Source organism: Caretta caretta, chromosome 8, assembly GCF_965140235.1.
Source record: "Caretta caretta isolate rCarCar2 chromosome 8, rCarCar1.hap1, whole genome shotgun sequence".
NCBI lineage: Eukaryota > Metazoa > Chordata > Testudines > Cheloniidae > Caretta > Caretta caretta.
The window spans coordinates 53,187,032-53,203,107 of NC_134213.1; the positions used below are offsets into that span (position 1 = coordinate 53,187,032).

Sequence of the window (16,076 nt, forward strand, 5' to 3'; positions counted from 1 at the left end):
AAGATGGGGGAGGAGAGGGACAAATGAGCTTCAGAAAAGGAGGGGCTATTGGTTTATATAAATGTGTGTAAATAAGCAGGTTTCAGAGACTAAGGCCAGGCTTTCTTGTGGGTGATGGAGCATGGAGGTTAAGGGTGGTTCTGAATTCAAAAGTGTAACTACTCAATTCCATTTGTCATTAGAGCCCTGATTTCTGTGATTTTTTCCATGTATTTTTTTAATTTATCCATTAATTTTTGCATGTGGATGGGTGGATGGATGGATGTGATAGTAATGTTAAATGATTTCACTGAGGAGTTAGTGTTTTGCCAAGGTAAAGCTGGGCTGCATGGGAGTCTAATGTAAAGAGTGAAAAAGGTCAGCAACGTTATGCTCGCACAACGGAACAGAGCAAGGAACCCTCAGTCAGATATTTGCAAGACAAATTTGCTGGTGATGTAAACTGGCCCAGTTCCATTGCAGGTGACACCCGCAGAGAATTTTTCTCCAACAAGTGAAAGAATAAACATGGAGTGTGGAATTAGTTTGAAACGGTTGGCTGGCTCTTGTGTGATATCTATGTTCAGATCAATTTCCATATTGTAGCCACTGTGCGCTCAAAGCTGTGCACGTGTGCGCTGCACACAGATCCTAAACCCTGTGCACACGGCAAAACACTACGCGCACAAAAATTTGCACAGAAGCACAATTTGCACAGAAGAAATTTTTTTGCGCACACGGCCTGTCAAAAACTAGAGGGCACATTGATTACAGCCCAAATACAGTTTTAGTAATTTGCAGCAAAATTGGAAAATAAATAATAGGATACAGAAAAATGCCTGTGACTTCTGACTTTGACTGTTTCCATTTCATGGCTTTTCTTAAACAGTTAAAAAGGCCTGAACAAAAATACTGTCCTAGAATAACTAGGTAAGTCCTATCTAATCTTGTCTTTAAAAAAAAACCAAATTGAATTCTCTTCTTTCGTGTGTGTGTGTTACCAGCTCATGGCAGGGCTCTGTGTAATATGGTTAGTGTTTAAAATCAGTTTTACTTCTGGGTTTCCAAGGTAAAATTCCCTTCTATCTAGGCACGTCTCTCAAATTCCCCTCATTTCAAGAGATGTCACACATTTGTCCCCAAGTTTCCTATCTCCCACAGTGGTGGCGGTCTCTCATTTTGATTGCTGAATATTATTGGCTCCCATCACTGTAACAACTGAGCATCTCACAGTCTTTAATGTATTTATCCTCACAACACCCCTGTGAGGCAGGACAGAGCTGTTTCTCCCAATTGTCAAGAGACTAAGTAATTTACCCAAGGTCAGACAGGAAGCTCGTGGCAGAGCAGGATTTGACAGGGAGGTCTCCCCAGTCCTAGGTGAGTGCCCTAACTGCTGGACCGTCCTTCCTTTCATGCACCTGAGCTTAGAGTTATTTACACTAAACGAATGAATCCCCTATTGTGATTTTATCATGGGTCTCAAGCTGTCTGATGTTTTTCTTAAAGCCCAACTTCTGGGGACAAAGACTTGCGTAAGAATTTCCAGTTTCTTTTCTTTACAGTATGTTTCTGGTGTCATGGTTACAAAGAAATGCTTGAAAAGGTGTAACCTGAGCCAAGCCTCAAGGCAAGCTTTTTTGTTGTTTTTTTAAATATCGATCTCATGATTTTTTTTAGTGCATATGATTTTGGTGGCTTCTCCTGATCTTTGAACAGGTGTGTTTTGGCTGCTGTTTTGTGTTCTGGCAGATAATTAAAATGATGCGTCTTTGTCACGTGTTGCGAGGCATGGCTGGCACCTGGCAGGTATAGATCAAAGTATTTATACTGTATGTTAGCATTGCATGTGAGCAACCACCTTCACATCTGTATTAAAATCTGTGGGTGTAGAACAAGGGCCTCTGGCAGCTATGTAGTTAAACAGTGTGACGAGTACGGGATCATATGCCCCCTCTAATGCACAGAGATGCCTTTCACTGCTGGGGCCTATGTCCAATGCATTTCAATGGCCTGAAACACATCTCCCTAATGTCCTAGGACAGGGAGAGGCAGCTGTGCTGGTCATTTCTTTCAGGTGGAAGGAGGTCTCCCTTGCTGCACTGTGGGGAGTGGGGACTACCCCCTGCCTTTGCTCAGGCTGCCACAAAAAGGGAAAGGTAACCCAACCCATGACCCTTGGCTGGGAGCTAGCGCCAATCTACCTGCCACTGCCCAAGAGTCTCAGACCCGCCCACGGGGAGGGACGAGGGGGGCTTCTTTGTCCAGGGCCATCTTAATCACTTAAGAGGCACCAGGGCACAGTGTCAAAGGGGAGAGGCTCCCTACGCCAGTAGGAAACAGGGTCGTTCTTGCGGGGGTAACATTTTGTTGCAGGCCCAGGGAAAGTTTTACAGGGGCGCTGCTGCTTTAAAGCCCTCGCTTTGTGGGGGGTGGCACCCTGCTCCCAGGCGCCACCTGCCTCCCGGCTCAGCAGAGCCGGGGTAACCACCACGGCTGGGGGAAGGGGCTCTCCAGGTACCGGGCGTCCCCATGCCTGAAGGCAGCCCTGCCCGGGTCCCCACCCCTGCTGCCGCCCAGCCAGCCTTGGACCCCCTGGCTCTGGAGCGGGGGCTGGACGGGAGGGGAGCTGAGCCGAGCCCCCCCGCCCCGAGGCTGAGCGCGCGCGCCCAGGCCCAGGCCAGGGTGGCCGCCGCAACAAAGGGGCGGGGACGGGAGGGGCCCGCCTGCAGCTCCGCCCCCGCCGGCCAGGGACAGGCAGCGGCAGCTACGGCCGCAAAGTTCTTCCCCCGCGGCCCGGCCAGCAGCCACTGTGCGGCGGGCTCCCGGCGGAAGATGGCGGGGCGACGCTGCCCCCCGTCCGCGCTGCTGCTGCTGCTGCCGCTGGCGGCCGCCCTGGCCGGGGCGCAGCCCGGCGGCCTCTACTCGCCCGGCGACGCGCTGGTGCTGCTGCAGGTGGACACGCTGGAGCGCAGAGTCCTCAACTCCAGCAGCGCCTGGCTGGTGGAGTTCTACGCCTCCTGGTGCGGCCACTGCGTCCACTTCGCCCCCACCTGGCGGGCGCTGGCCGCCGACATCCAGGGTGAGTGGCCGGGCCACCGCAGCCCCGCTCCCCCCGGCCCTAGCCCTTGCCCTCTGCCTGGCCCCCCTAGCGTGGGCACTTGGCCACCTGCCACGGGCCAGCCCTGGGCCCCTCCCCCTAGAAAGGGCCCACACTGTCCTGGGGCCGCCCCGTGGCCTTTCTGCCACCCACCTTCTCGGTCCCTGCCCCGGCTCTCCGCGGAGTCCTCGCTTCTCTTCTCTGCACCCTCAGCCCCCTGTCTGGCTATCGCTGTGCCTTCTCCCTGCCCCCCTGGCATCTTCATTCGCCCACACTCCTTTCCCCTCTTAATTCCGTGTGTGTGTGTGTGTCGTCCCTTCCCCCTCCCCCTCCCCCTCTGTCGGAGCCTCTCCCAGACCCTTGGCTGTAGCATCCCTGCTCCGGGTCACTTGCAGAGTGCGGAAAGGAGGCCGCCTGGCCTTCCCCTGCAGCGTCCGTTTCTTGTGCGTGGCTGACCGGTCCCAGCTGCACTCTGCGCTGTAGCTTTAGTGCCCGTTGCTGAGCAGTTAGTTGAGCAACTTCCCTCAAGTTGCTGTAAAAAACCACATACAAACGAAGCCTCTTCCTGCTTCGCTTCGCTTCTGCGTTGTAGCTACATCACTTTCCAGGGAGGCTTTCCTTCTGGTATTGTGACTTTGGGTTAACTCTAACGCTGTGGCTCCTTTCTCATCTGCCCCGGGGCTCAGGGACTCTCTAGCTGGCTGTGGAGGAGGCCAGCAAGTGTTGATCTGATCAGCTGAGGCCCTAATACAGACTGGGTCTGGGAGCTACTGGAGGGAGCGGGGGAGAATTGGAGGTTTTTTCCCCACTGGCTTTTTGCCCTGGGCAATGGGCGTGTGTGTTTGAAGGTCGCAGATAGAGCCTCTGTAGATCAAAGGCTGAGTTGTGCCTGAGCATGGGCTGGGACAACTCCTGTTGCCACAGGTGGCTCCATCAATGAGTAGTTGATGAATTGGTGCTTAGTAAAAAGAAAAGGAGGACTTGTGGCACCTTAGAGACTAACAAATTTTTTTGAGCATAAGCTTTCGTGAGCTACAGCTCGCTTCATCGGATGCATAGTAGTTGTCCAGTTGGTCCCTTCTCTGATGTTTGGGGCCTGCAGCCCAGGGAGATGGGGTCTGAGCACTTTTCATCCTGAGGGATCCCAAGGTGTGTTTACAATTGTAATTGATTGCCCAATTAGAGGCATGTGAATCACTCCACTAGCCACTGAAGTGCAGCAGCCGCCCTGCAGGCAGAATGTGACAGCTGTTCAGAAATTTGCAGTGGCACTGAATGGCAGTTGTGGGAAGGAAGTGAAGAATATTGTGGACATTTGAAATGTGCAGAGGGAATTGTAGATACTCTGGCCAAATTCCAGTGTAAGAAACACCCCTATTCTTCCCCAAAGTGCCATGAGCTCAGACAACCCATTTTGTGTCTCACCCGAGAGGCATTAGCATTGTGCAGCCTAGCAGTATGCTGGGGTATCAATGGCTCAGGACCGACTCAAAAGGAAACGTGCCAATGGGGAAGCCACTCACATCACTTCCTACAGCGCATTTGTTTCCTTAGAGGTCTCAGTATCTGCTTGGCATGGCCATGCTTAGTGTGCGAGATAGGAGGAGGATTTACATTTGTGCCTTCCAAGGGCTTTCCCAGCACTGAATCTTTGCAGCTGCTGTGGGGTAGGTAAGTAACTATAATTATCCCCATTGCACAGATCAAGGAACTGAGGGAAAGTGGCTAAGGGTCTTCCCAAGGATACTCAATGAATCAGTGGCAGAGCTGTGAGTAGAACTCCCTTACCTATGTACTAGACTGTGCAGCCGTGGTGATGAGATTACAGCCTGAGGTTTGTGTAACTGGATGACAAGAGTGTTGGTTCATGCTCACAGGTGTTTTCTGGTGGTGTACCCTGATTCTAGACGCTGGTGGAACAGCGCTGATGTGACTGTGTGACTTAGTGGGAGGCCAGGAGGGATCTTCGAGATCCTTGTCATCCCCCTGAAGGCCTCTTCAACACTTCCCGTGTGCATTGTCCTGAAGGTTCTGGGGAGAGCTTGCCATAAGTGGGGAGGGATAGCTCAATGGTTTGAGTGTTGGCCTGCTAAACCCAGGGTTGTGAGTTCAATCCTTGAGGGGGCCATTTAGGGATCTGGGGCAAAAATTGGGGATTGGTCCTGCTTTGAGCAGGGGGTTGGACTAGATGACCTCCTGAGGTCCCTTCCAACCCTGATATTCTATGATGCTATGATAATGGGGTGGCCAGGACCAGCTTTAGGATCAAACGGCCTTTCACTCCCTCTGCTTCCTCCTATCTGGGGATCTCAAAGTGCTTCCTCAGCAGTTAGGGATTCAGCTTCCAGCCCTCCTTATCCACAGGAGGGAAGCATTATTCCCGGCTCTCAGAAGGGATAACCTGTCAGAGGCTATGTGGTGCTCAGGATCGCCCAGCCACTGGCACAGCTACCTAGGGCCAGGCCTCTGATCCATGGGTTCCCATTCCTATGCCTTAACCACAATGACAGTGAGGTCCCCGGCTGCTAGAAGAGGAGAGGCACACTGACTTATTGCTTTCCTCTCCAGATGTGCCTCCAGGGAGAGGTAGGGTGGGCCATGCGCTGCCAAGCTTGCATGGGATCTGGGCTTACACAGAGCAGGGTCCCACATGCTGTGGGCCAGCCTGTGACTTGATGCTGTAAGCCAGCCATGTCTCTCTGGTGACCTTACCATAGGGATTGAACTTCCAGTAACTGGTCCCCCTCAGAGCATCATTTAGGGACCCTTTGCTGTAATTGCCTGTACCTTCTGGACCCCCCTATAGTATGCTCCAGATAAGATTCCTGCACAGTGACATGCCCAGGGCTGGGGACAAACAGACATGGGAGGGCCAGATCCTGTGAGCTGGGATGGAAGCAGTAGGGTCTCACGCCCCAGGCTGCACATGCTTTTCCGATGCCTGGAGCTGAGAGGAGGAGGATGCTGTTGATTGCAGTTCTCTGGGGTGAGTTCACAGCCCTTCAACCCTGTCTGGAGGAACACACTTAGTGATGACGGCTGTCAACTGGGGCTGGTGTCCTGTGGGCAGCGGGGAAAGGAGCCATGTGCTGGTGGCCTGTGTTATGCGGGAGGCCTGACTAGATGATCACAGTGGTTCCTCCTGGCCTTGGAATTGATGACTCTGGGTGCTGTGGGCACATGGCCTCCCATTGGCCCAAAAATCTGTATTTGACTCTGTGCCAGCAGGGCATCACACACACACTCTGTGCAGAGCTCTCCTGCTGATGTAATCACAGAAGAGTCTTCACTATGAACCCATGTTTGCCTCCCCTCTGACGTGTGTTGACAGAACCCAGCTCATGCAGCTGAAGGAAGTACACACACCCACACGCCAAGGCTGAAGAGGTACAAACGTGCCTTCAGTGCAGCATTCAGTGGTGGTGTGCACTGATACAATCTAAGCAGGGAGCTTCTGGCCCCTTGCAGCCCCTCACTGGATTTGCTTGTCGTTGCAATTTTTCCTCCCCCTTTTCAATTCTGGCAGGAGAGGCCAGGACACTAGAGAATTTTGTCTTTGCTCGCTGATGGCTGCAGAAGCCCATAAATCAGACTTGGAAAATCTCCATGAATCTAATTGGGCAAATGCTGATCTTTAAAGTGAAACCTCCTGGAGCGGGGAAGAGCCTAGCTTGCCAAATCCATCTTGGGTTGTCGTATGAAAACGTGATGGAGAGTTTGTATGAAGAGACCTTGCCTGGATGGGAGGGGAGAATTGTTTCTCTTTTGTGTTTCTCCCACCCAAATCCCTTTCTCAGCTGATCAGTGCAATTCATACACTCCCCTTTCCCTGCACCCGGGAAGCCCTGAGCTCCAATCTGGCTTAGGGGGAGATTTTCAAAAGGGCTGTTGGGTGCTTGCATCCCATTTGTGCCTTGGTAAATGTCCCCTTAAGTCCCACGTGGGGAAGAGTTTTGCTTCCTTGTAATCCCCACGTCACAAAGTTGTCATGCAGCAGGTTACAGTTGGAAACTTTTCCTCAGGAGAATTAAAGACATAAAGCTGTCAGACCAGTAGCCCATCTAGCCCACTACCCTGTCCCTGACAGTGGCCAGCAGGAATCCCCTTAACGGACACTACAGAATATCCTGCCTGTAGGGGAACTTAATTTCTAGTGTCTACCAGGCAATGTGTGACTTACGTCCTGAGGCCTGAGAGTTTAGAGCCCTTCTAATTTTTCCTGTCTAATGTAACTGAATGTTCTCAGCCATATTGTCCGCTTGTCCAGGCCTTTTCTAAATCCTGCTAAACTCTCGGCCTCAATGAGATCTTGTGGTAGTGAGATCACGGGTTAATTGTGTTTTTAACATGATTTCCTCTGATCAGTTTGTTTTGCTGCCTTTCAATGTTACTGATTGTCCCCATGTTCTTGGGTTAGATGAGCAGGCCCCCTGATTACCTGCTCTGTGTCAGTTATGCTTTAATATGCCTCCATCATGTCCCCATTACGGGTCTCCTCCCCACAGCCCTGCCGTTGCCTGCTCACGTGGAAGTCTTTCCATGCCTCTTGCCCTAAGCCCTGGTCAGAACATAGGAGCCCTGACGGATCTGCATCCCAGCAGGGAAATAGGAGCAAGTGCTGCAGGTCAGGTTTGAGGTGCATTGGCAAAGCTGGGATGAGAGCCCAGCACTGGAATAACCGGAATAGCAGGGGTGTTGCAGGTCAGAGTTGAGCTGCCTTGGCGGAGACGTCTGAGAGCTCAGGGGTGTTGCAGGATAAGGGCAGCTTGCACAGCGCTTGTCTGCGTTAGCCTGGCTCTTGCTAGTGCTGCTTTTTCCTGGCTTTCTCCACCCAAAATGTGTGTTAAACCATCTGCCGCCTTAATGTGAGCTGAGCCTTTTATGTCCACTGGCGGGGAGCATGAAACCCACCTGGAAGGAAAGCCCTGTGCTTTCAAATGGATCATCCCCAGGGCAGCACACAATAAGAGAGAGGCAAACACCCCTCAGTCTGATTGTGAGGCCAGCTTCCACGGCCAGTGTGTGCATGCCAGGATGGTTTCTAGTGAGCCCCGACACAGTCCTTGTGTAGCAGCTGTAGCATGGCTACAGAGGAGCTGAATAGAAGCAGACTGTGGAGACAGGAGGGAAGCTCTCAATGGCTGGGATCTATTCAGTGCTGTGTGGAAGGGATGTTGCGTTTTGGATCTTGTGGATTCTGCAGAGAGAGACTAGAGTAAAGGATGTGAACGTTCCCAGCACCCCAGCACTGCCTGGGTGTGCAACTAAAGGGCAACCTGCCCCAAACCCTGGTTCTGGCTCCTCCTTGCCCTGTGGAACTGTCTGCATGAGCCTTGACACCTGCCCTGCTCCTTCAAGCACAGATAGCAGCATCATTGCCAGTGTGCTCATTTGCTGGGAGCGGGCACCTTTTGGAGCACTGCATTTGTCCTCAAATGGCCAGCAGGGGTTGCTGCGACAATAAATGCAGAGAACTGCTACTTAAATTAAGAGCTGCAAGTGGCGCTTGTGCAGTGATTTGAGGGCTGGAGTATATTGGGGGTGGGGTGGGGCTGGGGCTGGTATTTCCCTTGGACTCCAACCCCCCCCCCGTGCTGTTGCACAGTGTTCTCTTGTGTGGCTGGCACAAGTAATAGTACCGTGTGACCTGTGCTGATGGCTGCCTGTCCTGCACTGCAGTAACACCTCTGTCCCTGCCAGAGCTCCTGCATATCAACCACACTAGCTGATGTAGCCACCTGGTTGCAATGGCCAGAAGAATAGCTAATAGATGCCACTGTATTCCATCCCTGCTGTGGCCACCACCTCCGAGCTCTTGGCTCCTGTTCCCGTCCTTTCGAGCATGTTCCATGGACCGGACCCCAGAGCAAATGGAGGAAGTTGCTGTATCAGTCAGATACGCTTCCCTCTGAGGTGTGGGCTGTCCCATGCAGACGTGCTTGGAAGGCGCCTGCAAGTATCTGGCTGCTGCTCACAGCTCAGAAGAGCTGAGTTGTGAGTTTTCAGGAGGGTGGATTTTTTTCTAGTCAAGCATCATTTTAGAATGGATCCCCAGGGGTCTCCAGAGGTGAATGCAGGGTCTAGTTTCCTAAGCAAGATGCTCTGTTCAAACAAACGCGCGGGGGCTACTTGCCATGATGTCAGGAGGAGCCAGAGGCATGGATGGAGCAGCTGTGCACTACCGACTGTGAGATGGACCCTGGAGCTGGCCTGTCTGAGTGAGGACAGCATTGCTATGCGTTGGGGAGTAGGGACCTGCCTGTGCCAACATGTGGGGAGGGTGAGAGAGTGTTCTGGGCTCACAGCTGGTGCCAGAGAAGCCTCTGAGCCACAGTGTTTATGGAAGAGGGATTAACAGCTCTACATTGGATCCTTGCCCAGCTCTGCCCCTGGCACCAGGCCGGAGCTGCTCTCCCCTGTGTTCCTCCTCCGGTCTCCCACTGCCACTGTGAAGGGCCAGGAGGGCGTTCTCCTTGTTGTGCCTGGAGTGGAGGAGGCAAGGTCCCTGGAACAAAAGGGCCCAGTTCTCCCTCCCTGGCACCTTGCCCACAGATGAGACTTGTGAGTTTACTGCGCTGACCCATGACTACTGTGGGATTCCTGTCTCTGCAAAGTCTAGGGGGCTTCTCTTTTGGGAGGGGGAGAAGCTGTGAGCTCTGTTGAGCTGTATATTGGTTCTGGGGTCCCTATCCTCACCCAATGACTGCAGCCCAGAGAGAAGATGCTGGGGGCCAGAGTGAGGATGCCAGTTTGCGGGTGGGGGGAATGCCGAGCACAGCGTGAATTGCTCAGCTCTCAGCCCCCAAGTGCACACATGCAATGTAGTATTATCCACCTCTTTGCAATGCTTTCATGTTTCACTCCCTGCAACCCTCAAACTGTGGCTGGCAAGCCAAGTGGGCCTGGGCTGTCCTTGGAGATGAGCCCTCCGAGGAAAAGGCCGGGTGCTGCAGGAAGCGTTGTTGATGACACTGTTCCTAGGTGAGCATCTCAACACTGCCTCAGCATGGTGGCTGGGTCACTGGACAGCTAGACGGGCAGTGGGGTGGGAGAGATGGAAAACTGAGTTCCTGACTCCCCCGCTCCCCACATGAATACTTTTTGTAAGAAAAGGGGTTTGAGCCCCAGTCTCCTGACTGGATTCCAGCTCTGAGCATTACATTCAGCCAGTCCTAAAATACCCCCACAGCATTTGCTTGTGAAGTGGCCTGCGCATTCCTGGTCCTATATAAATGAAGTGGTTTGACTTGTGTAAAGCATGCCGCTCTGCTTCCTGTCCTAAGCTTCTGTGCTTACTCTGCACTGGTAAACGGCTGCCATGCCGTACCGTGAATTTCACTGGTGGCTCTAAAGGTCCTGTGCATGAGTGTTGAAAGTGCTTTGGGATGAGCAGTGCTCTAGCAATGGAAGAGGATAGAATTCAGCTTCTGGCCATGGAACTGTGGGAAAGATTTGGAGGGTTACCCATAATGCATTTCTTCCAAGTGGAAAGAGCAAGATTTTGCTCACAAGGGATATGTAGGTAATCCTGGAAGTCTATGCAGTCCTCAGCAGTGTCTGGGAGTGAGATAGAAGTAGAAACAACTCCAATACACTGAAGGGCAGCTGTCTATTATGTAATTGCAGTAGGGAGCAGTAGCTGCGGCAGGGGTGGGCAAACTTTTTGGCCCAAGGGCCCCATCTGGGTATGGAAATTATATAGCGGGCCATGAATGCTCACGAAATTGGAGGTTGGGGTGCAAAAGGAGGTGAGGGCTCCAGCGGGGGGTGTGGGCTCTAGGGTGGGTCTAGAAAAGAGTTCAGGGTGCAGGAGGGGCTCCGGGTGGGGGCAGGGGGTTTGGGTGTGGGGGGTGAGGGTTCCGACTGTGAGTGCAGGCTCTGGAGTGGGGCTGGGGATGAGGGGTTTGGGATACAGGAGGGTTCTTCGGGCTGGGACTGAGGGGTTCGGAAGGTGGGAGGGGGATCAGGGCTGGGAGTTGGGGCCCAGGAGGGGGTCAGGGGTGCAGGTTCTGGGAGGCGCTTACCTCAAGCAGCTCCCAGAAGCAGCGGCATGTTCCCCCTCTGGCTCCTACGGGGAGGCACAGCCAGGCAGCTCTGTGTGCCACCCAATCTGCAGGTGCCACCCCTGCAGCTCCCATTGGCTGTGGTTCCTGGCAAATGGGAGCTGCGGGGACAGCGCTTGGGGTGGGGACAGTGTGCGGAGCCTCCTGGCTGCTCCTACATGTAGGAGCCAGAGAGGGGACATGCCACTGCTTCCCAGAGCCGTGCGGAGCAAGGCAAGCCCCCGACCCCACTCCCCAGATGGAGTGGGGCAAGCCCTGGACCCCACTGCCCGGCGGGAGCTCGAGGGCCGGATTAAAATGTCTGGAGGGCCAGATGCAGCCCCCAGGCCATAATTTGCTCACCCGTGAGCTATGGTATAACAGAGGCTTCCTCCGACTTAGTCCTCGTCTAGCATATCCTAGTGGCTCCTGCCCCATTTCCTGGGGCTGGCGTGGCTGGGGGTCTCCCCATGAGCAGTGAAGCTGTGACAGGCTCTCGGGGAAAAGCTGCCACTTGAATTCAGAGTTAGCTCTCCCCAGCGGCTGCTCCTGTTCTCAATGCAGAGTGGCCGGGACTGGAGTGGGAGGTTCAGGTCCGCTAACGTCTGTCTGTCTGTGTGTCCTTTCAGAATGGAGCCCCGCGGTGAACCTCGGCGTCGTCAACTGTGCTGACATAGCCAATCAGAAAGCGTGCAAGAAGTTTGGGATAACTGGGTTCCCAACGTTGAAGGTAAAGTGAGCACAGGCTGGAGTGGAGTGGCAGGAAAGCGGAGCTGGTCCAGCTTCAGTCTGTAGGGGTGTGTGTACTCAGCGTTCTGCAGTGGGGCTCACACCAATGCTCTAAAAATACCTGCACAGGGAGTGCTTTGAACAGAGTCTCGGGGTCTGAAGCCTAGCAGGGGGGTGGGAGGACCCGTGGGAGCAGGGAGGCTCACTCCAAAATGCTGTGTAGACACACCTTGTGACATTCCATGGGGCTGGTACCCCAGGAGGCCCCCGATCAGTTCTACTGTGGTCCTGGTCTCAGCCTGTGTTTTGGTTTTGGCAGCATTGGCCATAAGCCATCTGAAACCACCCCCATCCTGTTTATCTCAGTGCAGACAGTGTTTGTTTGGGATACGGAGTGTTGACCACCACCAGTCGGGGAAAAGAGCCCTTTGTGTGTGCAATCTCTCTGTCCCTGTAAGACAGTGGCAGTGGCATGACGAGAGAAACCTGACTGGTGTGTTTCTAGGAATCAACAACCTTTTGAACTTGAAGCCCAGCTGGCTTTTGTCCCAGATGTGCAGCTCACTGCCCCTGAGGAAGGAGTGAGCCTTGAATTGAACCCAGGGCTCTAGGACCAACTCCTGTATGAGATGTGTTCTGTGCCTCCTAGAGCACTTTATTCTTGTGGCTTCTCCTGCTTCTCCTTCTCCTTTATTCCTGTTTCTTTTAATTGTTTCCTCTCCCTGTCAATTCAGCTGAATGTTGACCTTGCATCTGTTTATATAGCACCTCAAATACATTCCTGGGCATACACGTAGGAATCGTTTCACCCAGCACTGAAATGCAGCCACCTCTGGAGTGAAACACAGCAGCTGTTCAGCCGTGCACAGCATCCCTTCTCCGGCGTCTAGAACAGCCAGTGAAGAATACCATATCCGAGTGAGATTGCTGTGGGGATCTGGGCAGGCAGAATGTAGTGAGGCACAGAGGAATTTGGCCAGGAGGCTGGAGCTAACACCTCAACTCTTGTAAAAAGTACCATGGGGGTCTGCCACAAGTGACTTAATTTTTGTGTCTATTCCCTAGGCTGCCAGGGTGCTGTGCGATTTCATTCCCATCTGTTAAGTGCTTTGAGAGCTTCCCATGTTGGGTGGCTCTGTTGTTATTGGCAGTCGAATTGCGATTCCATCCCTTGGTCCTGCGCCCAGCAGAAATTGTGTAAACATATATAATTTAAATATTTCCTCATGCAAACAAAGCCCAGTCCAACATAAGCAATAATGCAAAAGCCTCGGAGATGCCTTGCTAACAGGCAATGAATTCCCATAACTTGGAGTTCAGATGCAGGGCTTAAATATTAACTATTAGTTTTACAGTGCCCAGACATGCACAGGGCAGGAGAATGGCACCAGAGTAGTAAAAGGTACCCTCCGTTTTTCTTTCTTGCATTTCTGTTGGGGACTCCCTGTAATGAGCCGTCTCTGAGGTCGTAGTAAGGGAGAGCAAAACCAGAGTCTGGTGGACTCCATCAGAATGTCCCCGCTCCTCCTCCCTTCAAGTTCCCAGCACGACTCTTGTCCTGGCTGTCTTCCTTTCCCAAGGAACGGGGACTCTAAGTGCCTGAATCCATTCCAGCTGGGAGGACGGTGTGGTGCCTTTGATCTGGTGCAAAGGGGAATACAGCATATGGCCATTTCGAATGCTTCTGCCGCAAACGTTTCCTGAGGCAGACCTAGTGCAGTTCCCGCAAAGTCCTTTAAAGAGACAGTGTCAGTGAGTCCTTCTCAGCAAACATCAGTGTGTTTCCAGTGACCCTTTGGATTATTTGAAGCCGGAAGAATTCTGTGACTTGTTTTTTACTGTTTACTTTCTGCGCTAGCTGGTGAGCTTGCTTTGGCTGAGCTGTAACCCAAGCAAATTGATTGCCAGCTAACTAACAAGATGCCAGACTTCAGGGTTGACATTCCCTAGTGTTGGTTCCTGGTCAGATCTCCTGAAACGAACACTTAACGACTATGAGTAGCCAGTCATAAACTTGAGTTAAGGGGCAGTCAGCTAGCTGGAGTCACGGTTGGACCAAAATCTCTGGCTGTCTCTTTGCCAGGCAAAGAGGTGTGTGGGATTTTTGACAGTGGGATAACTAAGGCATGGGAGCTACCCTGCTGGAGACAAGGGACAGGTAGTTTTTAGTGCAATGTAGCTGGCTGAGGTCAGCAGTACGCCCTCCACCTGGGGTTGACCTCACCTAGCTACATCATAGTAAAATTAAAGAGCCTTGTTTCTACTAGGAGTTTGCAGCAGGATCGCTAACACTCGTTCCCTTTTAGACAGTGAAAACAGCCTGTGTTTTTGTCTACACTGGGAAGATGAGTGGGGTATTCAAACATGGTATGTAAACACTACTCAGCACCTAGTGTAGACAAAGACAATTATGTTTAAGAATGTTCGCTGGTTGGGCTAATCCTAGGGCTTTATACACTGTAATGTGAATGTTAACACGGTGGGCTTGGCCCTGCACCAGGTGCTGAGTGGTGTTTAGAAATATGTTAATTCAAACGTGTTAGCTGACATGTTTCAAAATGCCACTCATTTCCCAGGTGCACATGAACCCTGTGGTGAAACCAGACTGGTGAGTTTTACTTTCCGGGCCTTGTGCAGTAGCATGGAGCCATTGACGGGGTCAGGCTCCTCACGCCATCATCTACCTTCCTCCCCCATATACACTCACTCCCAGCTTGGCAGAATTTGGCCAACTCAATGCCCGCAACTAGCAATTCCCTCCATTCCCCAGCCGTGTGGTGAGTCATGTTTCAGTGTGATGTCTGCAGGATTGCCAACTTCAAGAGATCAGAAATCATGAGAGAGGCCAAAAAATCCATGAGGTGTTTTTTTTTTTTTTTTTAAAGATGTGTTTTTCAGATCAGTCTCTTGATTTTTGTCCCGTCTGCCCCCACCCAACCCCAGGGTGTGTGCATGTGACAATCAGTGTTGCCTGCTCTGCCATGTGCACTGGATAAGGTGATTTTGGCCCCTGTTACAGGTGCTGTCACCCCCACATCTGCCTGTCTCCTGCCCAGTAATTAATCTCTGCCAGGCCTCCATTGTTTCAGAGCAGGTGACTCCCAAGAAAAAAAAATCCTGAAATTGGAGAGTTCTATCATGAGATGATGAGTAAGGCTTAATTTTATTAAGAAATCACGTGTCTTGCAAGTTGGCATGTCTGGGTCTATAATCACAGACTTAGTCCCAAAAGAGCTTATTTATTTAAATGCCTTGGCCTGTACCTTCAGAGACCTGCCTCTAAGGCCAGCAAAACTCCCCTCTTAGGGCTCTCCTGCTTTGGGGAAATTTCAAAATGTAAAGGAGAATCTCTGATCTCTTTTTTGCTTTTTAAAATTTTTTTAAGTTCGTTTCCAGCCCTTTTCCTTCGATAAAGATAACAAAGTGAGGGTCTGTTCCAACTTCTGTTCGGGTCAATGGATTGGAGCCATCAGCAGCTCCAATCAAGGATCAGCAACTTGGGAATTTGCACATCACCTACTTTAGCTCAAGAAATATGGGCTGTATTTTTCTGAAAATCTCCCCCTGGTATAGCTGCACCTGTGGCAGTGGCTGTGGGAGCGCTAATGTATGCCCCTCGCTGGTGGAGATCTGTGACCTTTAACCCACAGATATTACTACAAAAATAACTTTATTTTAATAAATTATTCAATCATCAAATTCTAAGTTTAAAGGAGTCGGGTGTACCAGCTATACACCTTACAACTGCTAAAGAAGTCTGAGTAGTTAAGCAACAATTAAGAGGGCCTGACAGAAACACCTCTCAAAAGAGACAAAGTCTAACAAGGTAATGAGTCTGTTTGCTGAGCTTCTTTGTTTATTATTTCAATAAGCATTTCAAAGGAATTCAGAGTGAGCAATCAAGTTTTGGAAGCAGTAAGCCATCTAGAGGTAGCCACTCAAGATTATCATTTCAATAAAGAATGAGGTGGCTGGAAAAAAAAATCTCACATTTGAGAGTTGTCATGTCTGGGTCTGTAATGACAGGTCAAGTCCCTTTGGTTTGGTTTTCTGTTCCCTCTGGCGCGGGGCGTGTGGTAAACGGCAGATGCACAAGAGCCATCTCAGGCCTCGTAATAATGGGCACTAACCCCAGCATCTTGCATACCTGGGGGGCCACCTCTGCCTCCTACCTGCCCTAGCTTTGACTGGGGGAGCCCTATGGCTGGGCTGGTGGCCAAGAAGAG

The 16,076-nt window shown here is 51.8% G+C and overlaps 1 protein-coding gene across 1 annotated transcript in view; it reads left to right on the forward strand.

Moving 5' to 3' along the window:
* The first annotated feature begins 2,732 nt into the window (after positions 1-2,732).
* Positions 2,733-16,076, forward strand: part of QSOX1 (quiescin sulfhydryl oxidase 1) — a 39,635-nt gene continuing 26,291 nt past the window's right edge. The window contains exons 1-2 of the mRNA XM_048860325.2: positions 2,733-3,061; positions 11,751-11,851. Of these exons, the coding sequence (XP_048716282.2) occupies positions 2,815-3,061; positions 11,751-11,851 (348 nt within the window). The 5' untranslated portion in view covers positions 2,733-2,814. The remainder of the gene's footprint in view (positions 3,062-11,750; positions 11,852-16,076) is intronic.